This window comes from Cinclus cinclus, chromosome 1, assembly GCF_963662255.1.
Source record: "Cinclus cinclus chromosome 1, bCinCin1.1, whole genome shotgun sequence".
NCBI lineage: Eukaryota > Metazoa > Chordata > Aves > Passeriformes > Cinclidae > Cinclus > Cinclus cinclus.
This window is the reverse complement of record NC_085046.1, coordinates 22,855,766-22,876,787: the sequence shown is the minus strand read 5'-3', so window position 1 is coordinate 22,876,787 and position 21,022 is coordinate 22,855,766. Positions and strand designations below refer to the sequence as shown.

At 37.5% G+C, this 21,022-nt stretch overlaps 1 protein-coding gene across 1 annotated transcript in view; it reads right to left on the bottom strand.

Moving 5' to 3' along the window:
- The window catches only part of ANKIB1 (ankyrin repeat and IBR domain containing 1), an 85,468-nt gene that overhangs the window by 42,094 nt on the left and 22,352 nt on the right, over window positions 1-21,022 (bottom strand). Inside the window, exon 2 of the mRNA XM_062494879.1 lies at window positions 9,167-9,432. Coding sequence (XP_062350863.1) covers window positions 9,167-9,354 — 188 coding nt within the window. The 5' untranslated portion in view covers window positions 9,355-9,432. The remainder of the gene's footprint in view (window positions 1-9,166; window positions 9,433-21,022) is intronic.

Sequence of the window (21,022 nt, the reverse complement as noted above, 5' to 3'; positions counted from 1 at the left end):
AGCTTATTATTAAAACACCATTCTTTTAAATATGTGGCAACCAAGTATTCAGAAGAAAACACAAAACAGTCTCCTCTATGTTGCCCTATTTTGGCATCAAAAATGTTCCTAAGAGAAATCTCCCTTTCATTCCATGACAGATGCATTTGTTAGGATATATGAATATGCCGAATTTGAGATTAAAGATCTTGTCAAAAAAAGTAAAGCATCTTTTGTTTGCTTGAGGTTTTTTGTTTGTTTTCAGAGGGAAGGGATTTAGCTACACAGACAAAATGCTTCAGAGCCAATTACATGAAATGGTAAGACAAACCAGTATCAAACACTATCCAAAGTGAATCTGCTTGTTTGAATTAACTTTACATAGTATGAAACTAGAGAGAGAAAGAAAGGAGGGGAAGGAAGGTGGGAAAGTAAGAGACAGAAAGAGAGAAATGGGAAGGAGAGAGAGAAGGTGAGGACAAGAAGATAGATTCTATAGAGGCACTTGGATATGATCAGCTCTTCAGTATAAGGGAAAGTCGAGCCAATCCTGAGAAGTCCAGCCAAACCCATGACTTAAAGTTCAGATATGACTAGCATCCAAAAATGGGCAAATTAATACACTTTACATTCACAAACTCATTACCCAAAAAGGCTCAGTTTTTAACAGTGATATTTGGTGCATAAGACTTTCACAGAGCAGTGCTGTAGATCCCTGCAATTTGGCTCACAACTTCAGCGGTATAAGAAGTTAAATTTTGCCTGGAAATATACTGATAGAGTGAAAATATGCATTGCCTATGGGAAATATCACTTAACCACAAGGCAGACAGACTTTACTCTAGTTGCAGTTTCCAGATTTTGTTTCAATCTGTAGCACTTTGCAGAATCCAAACCTGAGGTGACAAAAGCATCATAAAAGTGTCGAAAAAGTGACAAAAAGGAAAGAGCTGTAACATTCACACCTACTACTATGCGGATTTGCAAAAAAGCAGCAAGAAAGTCAAGATCACAAGGCTGGGAATTTGAATAATAAACAACTGGGACACGGACTGGACTCTTTGGGAAACTAACAACATAACTATTTCTTCAGGTTTTGATAAAATCTTAAATGTTTAGGGCATGAAAATCACCATGTTTACAGTTTCCTTCTCTCTCTAAACAAATGCTATATATATTTTAGCTATATATAGATTCACATTGGTGGAACATGATGATCTTTAAGGTCTCTCCCAAACCAAAACATTCTGTGATTCTATGCTCTATTTGTGTGAATAAAAAAAACCATACAAAAATGTACCCATGTGTGGAAAAATAAAAATTAAAAAAATACTGGTGTAAAATGAAATGATAAAACTAGTTCTGACAGCTGGAGGCTAAAGCATGTCTGAATATGCTCAAAGACAGCAAAAGTAACAATTTTTGAAAGCAAAGCATTTACTGTGTACTGTATAAGTACACAAAAACTTGCACTGTTGCTTTAAATAAGACAAGTAAGGCACTAGAAAAAGATGAGCTTGTAGCAACAGGGTAAACTACAAGGATTCCCTTTCACATCACATACTTCACAACATCCCATCTACTCTTGACTTAGACAGCCCTCCTAAGTACAGCTTGCTAAAGAAAGTTACACTGCAAACTCCAGTGCAGGCATGAACCTAAAGCTCACAGCTTTAAGGGAAGTATGAGTCTTAATAGAAGAATTTTAAGAGCATTAAGAAAAGTAAGGGTAAGCCATGTGTTACAACAACATATAGAAGAGCCAAGTCATGCTACCCAGTAATTTAAAACTCGTTTGCAATGACTTAATTAATACAATTATTGAATCATTCAGCTTTCAACACATTAGGTCAATACTGATGCATTCAACCTTGAATAACTATGATTATTTCATTAGAAGTACTTTTCCCCTAAATATACTACAAGAAAACAACCACAGTGTACTAGTAACCGCTTGAAGAAATCTTTTTAGTCATAAATGTTTTAAACAATTTTGTGAAGAGTATTGTTTTTTACCTGATGTTGAAAGCTACATCTAGTAAATATAATTACTGGTATTTTTATTCATTATACAGTTCTAGAAAGTTATTCATTAGAACTTAAAAGTTTCTTCTCTGTTTCACTAAGATTCTTAAGCATTTCTTATATTAATCCTTACATTTGCTATACCACAGGCCAAAGAAAAATTATGGTTCCTACAACTGCTAGGAGGAACAGGACTACCAAAGCAGAGATTAAACAATTCCTAAAGTGAAATTGTATCAATTACACCTGTAAGTTTCTTGTAACCAGAACACTATTGTTTTTATTTTTGAGTTACTTAAGTTTGTCATTCCCTTGAACAGTCAGGAATACTGTTTCCAAGATCCCATGCCTCTTCTGGCTTTTACACTTCAATATTCTGAGTGGGATTTCAAAAGAAACAGAGCTGAATGCCAAATCAGAAGTGGTTTCCACTGAAGCTGGCTGCACACCAGCAGGCTTTTGTGAGTCCTCTGTAGAGCAAAATCTGTGTGATTTGCATCTCTGTGTCTGGCCCTTTCTTATATACATCTCTTGATGGCTAGAACCAATTCTCAAACATCGGTGTCATCCTTCCAGTCTTGTCTCCATATCCTTCCTTTGAATACAGATTTTTTCTGAGATCATCCATACTGATATCTCACATAACTGTTGACTGTTACTTTTAGATTGGTCTCAAACAAATGTGAGATGAAACAATAAACAAGAAACTACCAACAAGTGCGTTCACTGTCACCTTTTAAATACACAGATTCCTATTTCTGCACGGGACATCTATCTTGGTATCAGTTTGTAAATGGCCTGGCAGTGTATGGTATCTAGTGTTGATATTATTTATATAGCAATAATGAAGAAATTGCACAGTGAATACTATCAAGCTTTGCATAATTTCTCTTTCTTAGAAACCATAAATGTATTGCAGAAATTGTCTCATCGTTGTCTCTCCCTCCATAAAAATGTTTTCAATTTGTACATTGCTTTATCTTTAATGACACTAATCTTTATTTTCCTTACATGTCCCAGTGATGTAACTTTATTATATTAAATTGAAATTTTAAAAGTGCGAATTTAAAATAATCAAATTATTCATAATCTGTACCTTGGCCAAAAGGAAAACTGGGTCTATATACAACGTCACTGAATATTTTCCTTGTATTTTGCATTTAGATATAAAAATTAATGAGTTGTTTCTGAAAAATTTGGGCCAACAGATATCTCTGGTAAGGAAGCCAAGCATGCTCTAACCCCAGGGTGAAGTGAAGCCATTTGACACAATGATTCAGTATTTACCAATCAACTCCATGGAGTCACAAACTCTACCTGGCAACAAAATTAACTGAAATAAAGATGTGGTCATTCTGGTTGGCAAGGACCAAAGCTGTACTCCTCTATAACCCAAATAAAATCTTATTTTGCCTTTGGTAAAATGTTCACAACAGCTCTACTAAGGAGAACAGACAACACAGAATAAGAAACCTTTACCAGTGTACTGCATTAATAGATCTCATTTCACCAATCACTAACAAAGCAGTCTTACTCTGCAATGTGTGATTTCCACCAAGGAAAGTGAAATCAGAACAATTTCCTCTGGGTACAAAAAAACACAGTGGCAAGAAGAAGCAGTAACACACTCAAGAGTGGCAGCTGTAACTGGAGAGCAAAGGCTGCTCTGTGAGCAACACACTCATAAGCATCATGTATCTTTAACTCCACCAGGAATTTTTTGAAACACCTACTTGAAAACATCCATACATTTAATACAAATTTCCTTACACTGAGATCCTATAGTTTTGGTTAATAGCTGCACATTTTTCCCATTTGCCCTTATTAGACAAAGAGCTGCTATGAACCTTATTATTTTTCTTTTGCTCACATTTATATCAGAAGTACTGTTAGGAAAGCAATTTAAAAAAGGAACACCAGACTTACTGCAAAAGCATTGAATAGATGTTCAGAAATTTAACACAGAAAACATGATTTTCAGGACCTTCCTGAAGATTTCAGCATGAATCATTTAGGTCTATTTGGATCTCAAAGTTTAAATATTTACAGAACTTCTGTCTGTCAAAACAGTGAAGTAGCCTCTTTTTGATTTCCACCCCAGAAAAAACAACATCAAGAATTCAACCTTATCAGAAAACAAGCAACTATAGTACTTCTCTAAAGCCAGATGACCTGCAAAGAACAGGGTTTTCACCAATACGTTTCACTGACATGTATCTTTGCAGCATAAAAATCCTCTAATGCCCTTTAAACTTCAGATAAGTCTTGTTCTGAAAAATGGTCTATACATATACCCCTCAAAATCATCCAAAACTAATTTTCAACATGACTGCAAATGGACGAAAGGCCAACAAAACTTGGCATGGGAAGAGACATTCCTGAATGTGCTGTGACAAACGCAACATTCTCTCTGGGGTCAGCAAGTTTTCTGGCAAACTCATCCTCCATAACACAACGGTACCATCAACATACTTTTTTGGACTGTATTGCAATTGCTTGGACCAGTCCTTATTGAAACCTCTTAAACAGCCAGAAGAGAAGGGGACTGTAGCTGAAATTCCAAGAGATGTGTATTTAGTTCAGCCTAGAGGAAACCACCACTATTTTGATGTTTTGTCATTCTTCTGAAGTGAAATATACTTCCCAAATTATAGCAATTAAACAAGAGATATTGCCTATAAACAAATCCCAGGGACATTTACCAATGGTTTTCTCTGACTGGCTTAGTTATGCCTTCATTGCCAGAGTTGCTATTACTATTATTGAATGGGAGACATCAAGTACATTAAAAGAACTAAGTTTGATTTTTTTCTTTAGTATTAGCAATCACCTCAACTTCCAGAATCTCTGTAACAAGAAGTCTTGTTTTTCTTGTTCTATAAAAAAATCAGCTTCATAAATCTGTCCTATCTCCCCACAGTTCCATGTTTCTGTCATCTCCTCCTCCCCCCTCTCCAGGCCAGGACCAGCAGCTACTGCTACAACAATCCACTTTTGGCTTGAATACTCACCAAGAGCTCAGATATAGCAGTATGAAACACACAATGAGAGAAATCTGTCACTGATCCAAAAAGCTTCCCAGCAAAGCTGCAAAACTGAAAGTCACACCACATATATTGCAAAATTACAGTTTATCTAAGGGGTTTTTTTCTTCCTTTCAACGTCAAGCAAGTCCTCGTGATTTCCAGTCACTCCATCTCCACCAGCCTCTGGAAAGTCTGTTCTCTTGTCATAGCTCAGGAATGGTTCACCAGCAGGCAGACTCTAGTGAGTAACTTTTCACATGGATAGCAATTCTTTCAAACTAAGCAGTCAGATGGTCGCAAATGTACCTTAGGCAAAAAAAAAGAGCCCGAGGGCATTGGAGATGCTTGATCATCTGAAGACTGTCTTTTCTAAAGAAAACATGTTTCCAGCGTGCTTTGTCTGCGTTATTTTTATACACATTTAGGGAGTGAAATTTAAACTATCTTCTTGAATATGAATCTTCTGTCCTTAATTCATAGGGAAACATGATAAATGTTTGTAGTGGAATGAGACCAGTGTGAATGTTGAATAAAGCTCTCAAAATCTGTATGTCGGGTTCCTCATGAACTGCTTCAGTGTGGGTTCTTCCACAGGGTACAGTCCTTCAGAAACACACAGCTGCAGTGTGGGCCCCCCAGGGTCACAGATCCTGCCAGAAATCCTATTTCTGTGTGGGCTCCTCTCCACAGGCTGTGCAGCTCCTGCCAGGAGCCTGATCCGGTCCAGGCTCTCCATGGGCTGCAGGTTCCTGCAGGGCACATCCACCTGTTCTGCTCTGGGGTCCTCCAGGCAGGGGCTGTGGCCGGATCTCTGCTCTCTGTGGATGTCCAGGGGCTGTGGGGAACATCCTGCCTCAGCATAGTCTGCACCATGGGCTGCAGGGGAATCTCTGCTCCAGTGCCTGGAGCACCTCCTGCCCCTCCTTCTGGCCTGGTGTCTCTGTAATGCTGCTTCCCTCACACATTTTTTTCACTCCTCTCTCACAAATGCTGTGCAGCATTTTTCATCCTTTCCTAAATATGTAATCACACAGGTACCACCAGCATCACCAATAGTCTCAGCTTTGGCCAGTGGTGGGGCTGGTTTGGAGCTGGAAGAAGCTGGCAGAAGTTGTGCCTGGTGTGGAGTACACTGATCTCTTCTCCCAGATGCCACCCCCACAGCCCCCTGCTACCAAAACCGTGCTCCATGAACCCAGTACAATGCTCTTCTGTCAGCTCCTCCTGACAGGTGTCCCAGCTGGGGGCTGAGGGGTATCCTGTGACATCCTTGGAGCAGGGACTCCTCTCTTCTGATGAGCTTACTGGCCTGAGACCAAGTCTCAGAAAATTCCTGTTTGAGCTAATTAGCTGTGGTCAGCAGTTTTTGGTTTTTAAACGTTAAATGCTATGTTAAAACAAGCTGGTATGTCAGGTAAACATTATTCAGGGCTGCAGACCAAGTTATACATTAATGGAATGTTGACTATGTTCTGTTTTTTATTTCAACGACCCTAGAATACTAAAGTTTCTTATGATACTCATTAAAATGACCAATAAACAATCCTAGCATTTTCACAAATTCTTGCTGAATCTTGTGAAAAGAAATTAACAGCATATTTTCAGATTTTTACATCTTGAACCTCTTTCTGGGCTGTAAACGTTGGATGAAAAGTGCAGCAGCCAGATGACTCAGATACTTGCTGCATAATAACTGTGCAGCTCAAAATCATTGAGAAATTTTTGTTGGCTTAAGTTTCTGCTAGTAGACTTCATGCTGGATTAAACCAAGTTTGTCCAGGTTGGGAGTTTAGTTTTGTGACCTTTTCACCTCTTCTCTAATTTCTTGTTTCTTTTCTTCTGAGACCATTGAAGCAGGATGTCCCCAACTCCCTTTCACTGCAAACTCGGTGCCCGTGCGTTTTGGCCAGCCACGCCACCCATACATATGCAAACAGGGAATTTGTCCCTTTGCCTCAGCATTGCCAGATAGGATATTTCTAAGCATCCCAAAATATCTCTCTCAATGCATTCTGTAATGCAAAAGTGTACCAACAACTGCATCACACTACCCTATTTTGAGAAAATCTCACACAGTAAACTGTAAACACATGTCAGTTCATATCCACCTACAACAATACAAATTTCAGCCTCTAAAGGAAAACTGAATTATACAGTATGCATACAAGTAAATGCTGAAGCTTGTAGTTAGTGTTGCTACAGATTCCCCAATATTTAAAATGTTTTATGAAGAGATAAACATAAAATATACTACTATGAACATCTCATAATTGTAAATTTCTCTCAAAACACAAAAAGACTAAAATTAATTTATTTTTAGGCACAGAACTTTATCAACAAATAAAAAAATTCCTTTTAATAATCAGCTCATTTTACCCTTGCCATATGCGGACTTTCTGCATCAAAAAGAAGCAGCTTAACTCCGAAGGACTTGTGCTATCAACTTAGCAAATAGACACACTGTCATGCTTATATTTACTTTTACTACTCTGTTTAGATTTATGTGCAGCACAGCTTAAAGAGAAGCCCTTAGAAAGAAATCTGAAAGTTAATAGCAAAAAAACTTCAGTAATTACTCCTCACAAGTGATACAGTTTGAACAGTCTGGGTTTTCAGAACCAGACTCCAGCAGATAAAGGCACCTACCCTGTGTTTAGGGACAAAAAATGTATTACAAACCTTCAACTCAAACCAGGCAAAAGAATGATTCACTTGATCATTAGTTTGCAATGTGTGAAAAAAAGAGTTGTCCTTAAATGTTGAAGGTCCTATGCAGCTGGTAGCCAAATGGCATTTCTAAATGACTTTTTAAAAAAAAATATAAAGCAGTTATTTGAGATCCCATCATAATGATTCAATATGAATTAACTAAAGTACTGTTCAGAAGTCAGTAATTATGACTATTTCTTTTCATATGAACAATTTCATGTGTCCTTCTTGTCTCAATGAGGCTATAATTTCTTAAGAGCTATTTTCTTGAGAGAAAAAACCTCAAAATTTCAGAGGAAAAAAATATGGAAATTTTAAGTAAAAACTGGACACTATTTTAAATTCATTTTATTTACCTCTTTTCTATAATTCAATAACAAGGAATGGGAGAAAAATAAACAAAAAGTTTCTGTGATGAAATGAAAAGATCAAATTTAAAATAGAAATACAGAATACATAGGGAAGAAGAGAAAAATATTTAGGCAAAATTGAGGTAAATGAGAAGTATATAGTAAAAAAAAAAGACTGAGGAAAAAATTATGGTGAGAGGCCAGAAAGCTACTAAAGTTACAGCATACGAGGTACAAAACAAACCTTTATGAATACTACAGGCCCATTCAGACAAAAAACACAAACATGAAAAGAATATTACCAATAACACAGTTTAGTATTTATTTCTGTTCTGCTTCCTAATATGAAGAAGAGGATATTTATGAAATTCTCTCTAACAGTGCTTACTGAAGAAGAGGTTTAGCAATGTCTGCCCAGTACTACCTTCACAAAATACTAGATGAGAACAGCTTGTGTCTGCAATGTTTGGATATGAGAAAGATGTTAATCTTTAACTGATTTTAGAGCACTGACAAAAATACAAAAGAATAGAAATAGCTAATATTAGGGATTGCTGTCCATGTTGACTGCAGCAATAATAAACTTCCTTACTATCAAGATATTAATGTTCACTGTTATTATCCAACACAAAAAATAAAAGCTGCCTGAATAACACAAAAATAGGTATATATTGTTCCAAATAGAAGCAGTTACAATCAGTTTAGTATCCACACAGCTTTGCAAAGATTATTTACAGACAGGAAAACACATCAAGAATGGTGGAACAGCCACTATTTTCAAAGAACCATAATATAGGAGTCTTCAGGAAGCAAGCTGAAACTGCCCAAGACTAATGTTACAAGACAGGAACAGATACTGAAATAAAATTAAAGACTGTTATCAGCCTGTGATTATAGACTAATTTGCATGTTTTTTATTACTACTCAAACTTGTTACAAATTCTGTCTGTGCAACACATAAATGCACTTATGTGTACACCTATGCATACACACATCAGGTGTTTGTAACTTGGCTGGCACTCCCACATTTGCTAGGTCAGTTTTTCACACCCAAGCCAAATTTCAAATGCTGCTTACCCCAGGATACGATTCATTCCATGCCTAGCAGCATAATGGAGTGGAGTATTGTGCTGGTACGTTTCTCCATAAGAAGTATTTGGGTCAAGAGTTTCTTTTAGTTGAGGGTTGCTCTCATAGATTTGGCAGGCCAAGTTTTCATCTCCATTTATAAGAGCTTTGCGGAACTTGGTGGTTGTATTTCCCATGTTGCTATCCTAGCTATCAATGGCACTTCTTCCTTTCCCCTTCATCCGCTTCTATGGTTCTATAACATGCTTCACAGCCTAAAAAAGACAAACAATATTCCAGTTATTCTGTAAAATACCTTTTTTCTAGATGAAAAGAAAAAATGCAGAGCTACAGCACTGTAAATAGGCAGGTGAAGAGGAAGCACATGGGGCCTTTAAACTCTCCTCATGAATTGCTGAAATCTTTCTAGGTAAATGCACACAAATTCCCAGTTCTTCACAGATCATTTTCCTGATAAATTGTGGATCTCCCTCCCTCTGCAAATATCTTCACTACCTATACTCTTTAAACATATGGAAAAGAAATGGCTAATATCCACCTGTACTAGAAAACAGGCATGAACACTGAATTTCCATGAATGAGAAATTAATTGAAAATTAGACGTTACTTCAAAAACAGAATAAATCTAAACCAAAATTCTTACATAAGGAAGAACAATTCTTCAAAAACATGCAATTAAGCAGATATCAGTTTAACTTTTCATTAAAGAAAATCATATTAAAATACGCTTGAAGCACCCGAGTTTGTGCAGGTGGGTGTACACAGCACCCTTCTGTGCCAATAAGATGAATACCCATGAACACAACAATTACCTTGGCCCCATCTTAACAGCTCTGCTAAGCAGACTCTTTTAAACACCTAACCCCTTACACTTAGATCTACGATGAATGGGTCTATACAATGCCTGGCATCTGTACTGGCATAAACCAACTGCACCCTACAGTACTTCCAAGTACTTTCCAGCTGCTGTGCTCCCCAGCCTTTCACCTTTACCTGATGGAAGCAACCAGCAGATTGAGCTGCAAAAAGACAGGACAGACAGAGCATCTCTGCTCATGACACGGGACAGCAGAAACTTATCTGGATGTGCAGATGGAAAGAGCACATGTTGATTTATGTCAGGGGACAGACAGGGGAGTCAGCACCGGCAGCAGCTGGTAGCACAGCGAACCTTCTAGGAGGTCTCTTTTGTGCATGAATTATTCCATCCACACTGTTCCATGCCAGACCTTTCACCCCACAAAGCACACACAGGGATCCAAATATGCCAGGCACAGCAGGTTAGGGGATTGAGACTATGTGGTGCACAAAAAAGCAGACAGGGCTGGAGCTGCCCAATACCTTATATTCAACTTGTTGGGACTATCTCAAAGCTGCTATTTCTACATTGGCTTTCCAACACAGTTACTGGTGCCCCTCCAGCCTTACAGACAGACAAAACAGAGAAATCCAAAGGTTCTCCAAGCTGCAGAGTATCCAAGGGACTCAAGATATGGATAAAATTCGCACTAAAACCAGCTGAGGAAACCTGGTGAACAGCTGCAGTGACACACTCTTGTTTCCCCACACCTGTTGTCACCAGTTGTCTCATCTGCTAATCTCATCAGTGTGGTCAAGTCTGTTCAAGAAGGAGGGAGGCGGCCTTGGTGGCCTTAATTTTAATCCTTTTCCTTACAAAACTGTGGTAAGACAACCCTTATTTCGAGCTGTGAGGTAACAATAAGACAGCTGTATCAGCTGCCTCCACATACTAAACATGCTGACTGAGAACAGAGTTACCTCAAGAAGAACCAAATAGGCACTTGTCCAAAACCAAATAGACATCCTTCATATATCTAGTAATATACACAAACCAAAACCTAGATTATTCAATCACACTACAGATTCTGCAGCACTTTGTATCTTTCGGTCATTGATATATTTTAAAATATAAACATGCAGATACTATGCAGATACAATATTAATATTCTTCAAGAAAGTCACTGCATGTTCACATTACTATGTCACAGCTCTCAGTGCCATAAGGTAATGTGTTTACAGATGCAAAACTAGTTGCATTACTCTAAATACTGGGTAATTTCAGGCTTTAGTCTACGATCCCTTTAGTCTATGAAGAAAAGTTCTACACTTTTTAGTCAACCAGCAGTTCATATTATGTTCAACAGACAGGATCTCAAAAATAAGTTGAAAGTGATTTTCAGTTAAGTTTAACAAGATTAGTTTGTGGAATTATATTATCTGTCAATCTTTATCTACCACCAGTAGCTCTCAAGACTATGAACTAATTTAGATGAGAAGAAATGCCTAAAAGATATCAGAATCATCGTGAAAATCAGTAACGAAGATCCCACTAATGCCTATAACACTAAGAAAAGCACAAATCATTTGAAATTAGAACGTAACAGCACCAATTTCCACGCATTTATTTCTGGAAATTAGCACACAGATAACTTGCTTCAGCTGCAGAACATGCTGCTTCTTGCCCAAACTGGAACATTAAACAAACCTGGGTAGGGATGAATGAGAACATCAAGTATGGAAGGAGACAAGATGGTGCCCCCAGGGCACCTAAGAGAAATCTGGGACAGGGTGGTTCTGTTGAGATGTTGAAGATGAGATCTGAATGGATTTACACAGGGGTATGGAAATGCTTGGGAGAAGTGAGGGTCTCTGTAGAGTGAGCTAAGAAGTTCAAGTAATTTTTGTGCAGAAAAGGCAAAACTCATTAATTCTTCTGTACACCAAATAAACTTTATTTACTTTTGATGCCGTATGGATATATTAGAATGTTGTACTGTCCTCAGTGACTACTAATATAAAAGATGTAGGCACATTGCTTGAACTATTATGTATATTATCATATCATCTGGAAAATTTAGGAATATGCAGACTGCACCATGTAAGTCACTGAAAAAAGCAGTGATATCTGCTTTCTTTAAAGCAGTTTACAGCCTATGCATCCAATAAAGGGCTAAATATGACAAAGACATGATGCAGAAAGGTGAATGAAATAAAGAGAAAAAAACTTCTTTGTGTAAAAGGACCAGATGCCAAAGGAAATTAATCTCAGTCAAAGGAAAAGGAGAATTTTAAGTATTATGAGACAGAGCTATGATATGGCTTTGAAAAGACACAAGTGAACTCCACACAAAACCAAAAATGAATGCAGAAGTATTAAAAATTTAGTAAAGGCTAATGTAAATATAGCCATCACACTATCAAAATAAAATGAAAGATGATAGAATGGGGATAGTCACCTTCAGGTGACAGCAAACAACTTATATTTGATGTGATAGCAAGAAACTGATCTCTGGAAGAATGCAAGGAGAGAAGTGACAGGGTCAAAATTAACCCAGAAAACAATTCTCTACTTTAAACACATTATATGATAAACTATATTAATGTCTGTCACCTTCATACAGTAGCCACAAGGTCTTTCATCTTTACCACTAGAACAGGCATTATCTTTTTATGCTTCGGAAATGTGGTGGTAGGATTTTTTGTTTTCTGAATTGCAATTAAACAGATCAGCAGAAACACAGAAAGACAAGGGAGAGGCTGTCTCTGTACTCTGGCTCTAACAGTTGGCTCCCAGCATATTTGGAGGTCCAGAAGAAACAAAGATGTGACAGCTGCTGCCTCTCTCAAGATGTTGTAGCTGATGAGTGCCCTTCTGCAAAATATTCAAGATCTGACCATTTCCAGTTGTCAGTTCATCTTTCAGCAAACAGCCCCACTTCATCTGCCACCAAAGCAGCCTCTACCTCAACTGAAGGAGAAAAAGGACAAAATATCAGCTGATGTAACAAAATTCTGACCTGAAAATGGCGTAGTCTGATGCCTTTCAGTGTGGCTATCTTTCCTTGAAGAGCTTCCAACCTGTTACTCTCTCAGAGAACAGAAAGTAAATGAGCAAAGCTGGAACCAGGAATTCAGGGAAAAGAAACTTAGTTTGCTCCTTCAGCCTGACATTTCATGCTTGTAGATATAAAGGGCATATAACACACATATACATTTCCTCTGGCAGAAGTGGCAGGGAAGTGGTATGGAAGGTTATCAGCCAGTCAGCCTGGAGAGCTCCTGAGAGCTGAACTAAAGTGTTGCTAAAGCAGTTTCAGCATCTCCTGGGCTCGCATGGATAGTGTGCAGCGTCAGTGCCACTGGTTTTGATTACCTCTTTGTATAAGCATTTAAAATCCTTAGGCTATTTTTTAATGTCCACATCACAGTGGAAAAAAAATGACCACACAAACATGAAAATTTTCAAGTATTTTAGCTAAATAAAATGAGACTTGAATAGAACTTTACAGGACAAATACAAGACTTTTGTTTCGTAGGCTTCAAGCTCTGTGCTAAAAGAAAGACTGCATCATAGCCTTTAGCATAACCTTATAACATTTATCATAACCACAAACATCATTTTACACCAAAGAACACAGAAAAAAGTAAATGCAAGGTTTGCAAAATATATCCCATATTATTTCTGAATTTCAAACATCAACCATCTAATTCTAATTTTGAAAGTATATTTATTACTGCATTGCCAAAAAGAAGTTCCAGCCTAACAAAACCCAAAACCCACCTAAAGTTTAAGGAAAGATTCTTATAAAGTCCATCAGGGCAATCACACTTCACTGCTTTAGCAACAAACAGTAATTTCTATGGCTTATTAGCAACACCTTGGTGTCACAGCTCTACAAAAATTTAACCAAGACACAGCCACTCTCACAGGAGCTTGAAGATAGAATACATGATGAAAAAAAAGAGCAGATGAAGAAAGACACGGGTAGAGCAAGGAAGCAATGAGATTCTGAGAGCAGTTGCATCAGCTGCCCAATTACTATTGATTTTTCCATGGGCATCATCATACAAGTGAGCCTGAAGAAGAATGGCAATGACTTCTTAGGATTTTAGAAGGAGTTCCTCCTTTGAAACACTTCCACGGTGCTTGCTAGAAATTTGTAAAAATATTTCATAAAATACTCTACAAGGGGGATCAGGTAAGTATTTTGGAAACATCGTATGTTTAACACTCATTTAGGAACCACATATTCAACATACAAGTCTTTCATAAGCTGGCATACCTTTCTCAATTTACATTTTAACTGCTTTAATACTGAAGTAGAATTTATTACTGAATGTAAGACTAGCACGTGTTGATACAGCAGCTGTTTTAAACCTTGGGGAATGAAAATAAGGGAGACAGACTGTACTACATCACACTGCTTAGAAAATCTATCAAAACCAGTAACGAAATATTCAGTATATTATTCAAAATATTATCAAAATATTCAATATATTAACTATGTTACAAAAATGCTATGTATTTCTTGCACCAAAAAAACCCTACTGTTTATATAATAATGAGCAAAGATCAGGATTGAAGCTAATAATAATTTGCAACCTTGTTTTTTTTTTCCTTACAATGTGACATTTGGTAATGACACAGTTTAACCTTAAAAAGTTTAAGTACAATTTGCAGTTTAAAAACCTTAAAAACTACTCCTTAAGTAGTTTGTCATGTAAATTGTAAGAACATTCTTGTGGAAAAGCTAAGTGAGCCAAAATCAAAGTAGCAACACTACTTAGCTCCTCATCCTTAAATCTTAATACTAATAAAATAAAAAACATTAACTAAAATTAATGTACATTACATGGCTTCTAAACCCTTCAAAAGACAAGTGATAAATTAGTTACACAAAAAGGATAAAAATGTATCAAAAATACTTGTTTTTCAAAAGCACCTGGCTTTTGATGAAAGTATGAAATACTTTGAAATTGCATTCTAAAAGCATCTTCCGTTTCAAGCACAGTTAGCTCAAAAGGTAGCTATTTTATTTGCTTTGGATACTGCAGTTAAACAGCTCATTTTTAAAAGCTGAGCTTCTAAAATGTTTACTGCAGAGTCTACATTATAAATGACAATTTTTTTGCAGAAGGGAACCACGAACAACTTCATGGTTCAGGAGAAAGCCTCATGACCTGTATGCTTAGGATGAGCATCACATTGTGATGTTAGTAATTTTAATCCTCACTTCTGGGACAGACTAACACAAACGAAGCAAGTCAAAAGTTATGTTCAAGAACTCTCAGAATACCAGGCTGTCTCCCAGAAAGAGCAGAAAAAGCCCTGGTTAGTGCCCTTCCTCTCTTACCCTCTCCCCTCTACACAAAGTAAAAAAACAACAACAAACCTCACTTTACCAAGAGGACAAAACTAAGAATGAAGCATTCATTCATGTGCATGCCTATTTTATATATGGATGGCACAAATGCTTGTAATTAAGATGCAGCAGAAAAAGTTAGGTTAAATCTAATCTCAACACGTTTATAGTAAAGATTTTAGATTTGTCAAATTTTAATTAATTACAAATTGCTCTCCTGGCTACCTGTATCTGGGAGAACTTTACTGCAAAGTCTGAAGTAACAAATGCACTTGTAAGGCTTGAGAACTGGTTATAAAAAAGATTGGTAATGTTTAGGGGTTTCTTTACACACTGAAATACATCAAAATGTTTGTGCCAAAAGTTCTAAGTTGTCAGTGGGAAATAATGAAAGCATCTCTGCCACTTTAAACCTCTGTGAATAGAACTTAACATTATAAAACTCTTGTTACATATTACACATCAAAATACAGAACAAAAATAAAATTGCTATGCCAATATCTCACCCTTGATAGCATGATCACCAATATCACATTCCCTGTGCTTTAAATACCAAGGTTGAAAAGTGACAATAATGTTGAGAGTCGACTTGAATAAAACATAGTGTGGGCTAGTGAGAGAATTCATTATTTCCTCATTTATATGCTTGTGGGATAGAGAGTCTAGCAACTTAGGTTACAATCTCTTTACGCTAGCATATGTACCCACAAATTGAGGGTTAAAGTTAATGCTCTATTTAGTAATTTGAGACTTTGGCTTACTGACTCAGCCATAAAGACTTTCATCCAGGTGGAGTATTTTCTTTCAGACATGTATCTTTCACAATTGTGGTTTGTGGAGAAAAAGGGATTTTAAGAATGGTTTTGGTTTTCTTTGCACTGTTGAATTTAAAGGGATGCAACTGGGGCAGCTGCAGTATAGACTAGAAGCAGTTTAAGAAAAAAAAACTCTGCATAGACATAGCTGAAGTAATTACTACATTAATTTTAATTGTGTTATCTACAATACTTGCATTCATCATTTAAATGAAATGGGGTCACTCCACTGTGGGGTAGGTAAATACATACATGGCAGGAGAGACAAGATACCATGCAGCCAAATCAAAGGTACATTGTGGTAACTGGACAAAGACTGCATTCCTGCAGGTAGTGGTGGGGGGGGAAATCCAGCAGCACAAGTTAAAAGGAGCAATCTGTTGTGGTGTATCCTTTTGTTTTTTCCCTTTAGCACACAGCAATTCAGTAGGATGGAACAAAAGAATCATCATTCTATAATTATGCTCTGGATTATCCATTAGTCTCAACTGTAATTGCAAATTCATTTCAAAATTCATTCCAGGGCCTCGTGTCTGTAGGAATTTATTTTTTTTAAAATAACAACAAAATCCTCAAAGTTCTGTGAAATTCAGATAACACTTTGGAGTTGCTCCCAATGAAACTGTCTGTCAAGGCCTTAATAATCTTAGTGATTTTTTTTGCTGTACTTTAGTCAGTGATATAAGAGAAATCACGGAATCATAGAACATCTCGACTTGGAAGGGACCCACATGGATCATCAAAGTCCAACTCCCAGCCCTACACAGAACAATCTCAAGAATCACATCATGTACCTGAGAGTGTTAACCAAAAGTTTCTTAAACTCTTAAACGTGAGGCTTGGCCTCATGACCATGGGAAGTTTGCTCCAGTGCCCAACCACCCTTCAGGCGAATAGATTCTTCTTAATGGTAGTTTTAGGTTCCAAGCATAAAATACAGCAGAACTTTTTTATGCCTAGCTCTTCAATCTGCAGGTTATGCAGACTACTCAAGTCAAAATCTAAAAGATTTGTACCTAGTCTACCAACACTAGCACCCTAAGACCTTCCTATCTAGATCAGAAGGGGAAGAAGCACAAAAATAAATGTTTGATGTCTTATTAGATCAAGTCAAGCTACAGACAAACATAGTTATGGCATTTTAATCACAAGCACACTGTTTTAGTACAAAAAGCTCACTATAGACTGAACCACTGACTAAATTAACAGCACACTTTGGGTACAGTGCATAAAACATTGTCAGTTTATTAAGGATCGATAAAAGTGACTTCTGTGTCACAGCTGTCAGTTTATTAAGGATTGATAAAAGTGACTTCTGTGTCACAGCCCAATGCTGATAACATCACCTTTCTGGCAAGTGAACAAGTGTCACCCAGCACCTGTATAAAGAGGTAACAGCAGCTGATGACTCAGGACACTTAGCATCCCTGATAAGTTAAAGAATAGGAACCAGAGACTGGTAATGTTCTTAACCAGTGCAACACCCTCCATGCTGGCAGCATGTGAACACACTTCAGTCATGGTGCTGCTTCTCTGGTTTCTCCCTACCCTCATACACACACATTGCCCAGAAGATAGGAGCCTCTCTGCAAAAACCATCCAAACACACTTTGCTTAGCTGTGAGATTAACTGAACTGTGCTGGGTTGTTTGCTTAAGACAAATGTGCATCCTCTCTGAAATCAGATTCAACAGACAAAAAAAAAACTACAGTGAAACCACCACCAAGAGTTACAAGGCAACAGTTCAGAGAGTAAAGGACAGATGGGACTCAGACTGATGCTGTATGGGGCAGAAAGTCTGAAGAAATTTGTGTATTTCTGTCAGATTGATCTGCCTAGAAAAAGTGAGAGTAAAGACAACCAGTACTGGTACAGAGCACTGCTAGAACACGAAAGGAGGAATGAAGATGGCAACATAAAGAACTATAGAAAACCTCATGGGGAACTTGACTGACCAATCTCTATAGGGTGCAATTTACCTGCACTTGACTGAGTCCAGGATGTATTTTTCAAGTATGTTTGCTCAGCTTAGCACAAGTAAACAAGTTTGAAACTGCATCAGGGACCAAAGCCTACCTTCAGGAGAACCTCTGGTAGAATCTGGCTAGCCAAAAGCTTTAATGCCAACTTAATTTTCAGTGGTGTTAAACTGATGGACTTGAAAGAAAAACTTATTGTCTGCCAAGGCACATCCACAGAAAGTGAAATTAAACAGGATGGCAACACAGGGATGCTCACAAGGACACTCCACAGTAAAATCTGAGTAAAAGATAAGTAAAAATCCCTTATAAATCTAGGAAGCCTTATACATCTAGATGCTACATCCGTAACATCTTCCTGAAGCAGAAGTTTCTCAGTTTGAGGAAGCCCTTTGTATGCAAGAGTATCAGTTTGTAGGGTCATACTCTTATTGGACCTTGTAAATGTGAAAGAGACAAAGATTTATAAGGTAAATCTTCAAATGTAGAATACTTACACAAAGTCAGGCATCTACAATAACATGGCACACAATAAGCATCATTCCTTCCTGAAAGCATCCAGTCACATTTGGAAATAATGAATACCTGAAGTCAGTACATGTCAATGTAAAACCTACTGGTTTTATAATCAGCAATGTATTTCAAACAAAGTAAAAAGGTGAGGAAATAAATCTAATTTTTCAATGTCCACTCTCACAAAAGATGCTGTATTTGAGAATGTCAGAGGAAAGGAACAATCACAGTATACTACCACTGACTCTTGGCTCATAACACTACTGAAAGGACCAGTTCCCTGCCTATAGACTAGTGATAGTTCGACAGGTTGCACGTTCTGAATAAAATAACCAACACTTACTGTAATTTCTCTATTATTACCCAAGTAACTTGAAGGACTGAAAAGAACACTGCACACCAATTCAAGGAATATGCAATTTTTGCAGCATTCCCTATTTACATTTAAGCAAGGTACACTTTGAAGACTAGACTAAATTTCTACTGACTTAGTGCAGTATATTAATAGCATAAGTATCTAAGGATGAAATTTTGTATAATATACTCTGATTACATGAAAGCACTATCTGTTTCCATGTTTCAAGTGGGAGGTGAAGAAAGCACATTCAACTGGCTGAGACAGTTGATGAGCATTGTTCACAAACGCACTGGACCAGAAAGAAACATGCATATACTTTTATTGTTTCCTGGAGGCATTCTTATGTGCTGGTTTTGTTCCGTGTAAAGCTAAAAGGCAAAGTGACCCTGCTGATCTTTCAAAGAGATCTTGATTTTTTTTCAGATGAATGACCAAATCAATTTCTTTTTGACAAAGAGGTAATTCAACCAGTCAGCACTCCTTCAAAGCAACACATTCATTAAAGTCTAAACACAGAATCTGGGAGATCATTGTGTGTCTAAAATGAGACGGATTCCTCTAACAAAGTATGTTTCCTACACAGTATTTAAGAAGTGTTTTACAGTATTTCTGAGAGACAGCTTCAGGAACTATTTAATTTTTTTAATCCAAGCACCCTGCTTATCATGGTGCTGACTCCCCACAATCTCAAGAGTCATCATTGTAACTAAGAACGAGCCATTCAGGTAACTGTTACAAGGATCATCACTTGCAGCCTATGTACACCAGAAAATTAGGACAACTGCAACTGCTGAACTTCTGATAAAATGTTTACTATACCCCCCGGCAAAATTCTGACTTTGGCAGGAAAATGGCAAAAGATATATTGGAACTAATACAAAAGTAATTTAAACAAACACATAACTTGAAGTATTTTTAACTTTTGCCAGAACACCTCTGCTGAAATATTTGGCTGTTTTTCCCACTGCATATAAATAGTTTAACAATTTACATAAAAGCCATGGATAACAAAAATTTAATTATAGTATGTCATATACAGTCTGTATTTAGGAAGATTACTCTTGACACCACTGTAATTACAATGAGACACAAACTTGCTGTATAACAATTTTTGGCTTCAAGATGAGTATCAAGCCAAAGAAAACAGAGAGAAAATAAAGATTTTAAAGTAATCCAGTGTTACCTGAGCTTGAATCACAGAAAGATTTGTACTGGAAAGAATCTTTAAAGATCAAAACATCCAACCCTTCTGTCATAGACAGGGACATTTTTCAGCAGACCAGGCTGCTCAAAGTCCTGTCCAACCTGAGCGTGAACACTTCCAATCACAGGGCATCCACAACTATGGAGAAACTGTTTCAATGCCTTGCCACCCTCATCATAAAACATTTCTTCCTTATGTCTAATCCACATCTACTTCTTCCTGTTTAATGTCAATGCCTCTTGCCTTGCCAAAACTGGCCTTGGTAAAAAGTCTCAATCTTTTTTTACAGAACCCCCTTTAATTACTGAAATGCTTCAACAAGGTCTCCCCGGAGCCTTCTCTGCTCTGGGCTAAACAATCCCAATCCTTTAAGCATTTCTTCATAGGAAAGGTATTTCAGGCCTCTGACCATTTTTTTGACAGTCCTCTGGATTCACTCCAACAGGTCCATTCTTGTACTGGGTACCCCAGAGCTTGACACAGTGTTTCGAGTGGCATCTCACAAGAGCAGAGTTGAGCAGAGGGGGGAGTAACCTCCCTTGACCTGCTGGCCATGCAGTTCTATCGCTTCTTTTATCAGTTCCCCTACTAACATAATCAACATACCTAGGGACTGATGCAGACACTATTACAATACAAATGACTGCTATTCTTTGCAGAACTGACTGTTACTGACCTTTCCCATGTAAGGCAAGAAACGGAAGAAGGAGAAATGCAAGGTACCAGAGACACTTACTTTGCAAAATCTGACCCATTTGGCACCAGAATTACATGAAACAGAATAGTATACAGGCTTAATATTAGAAAGAT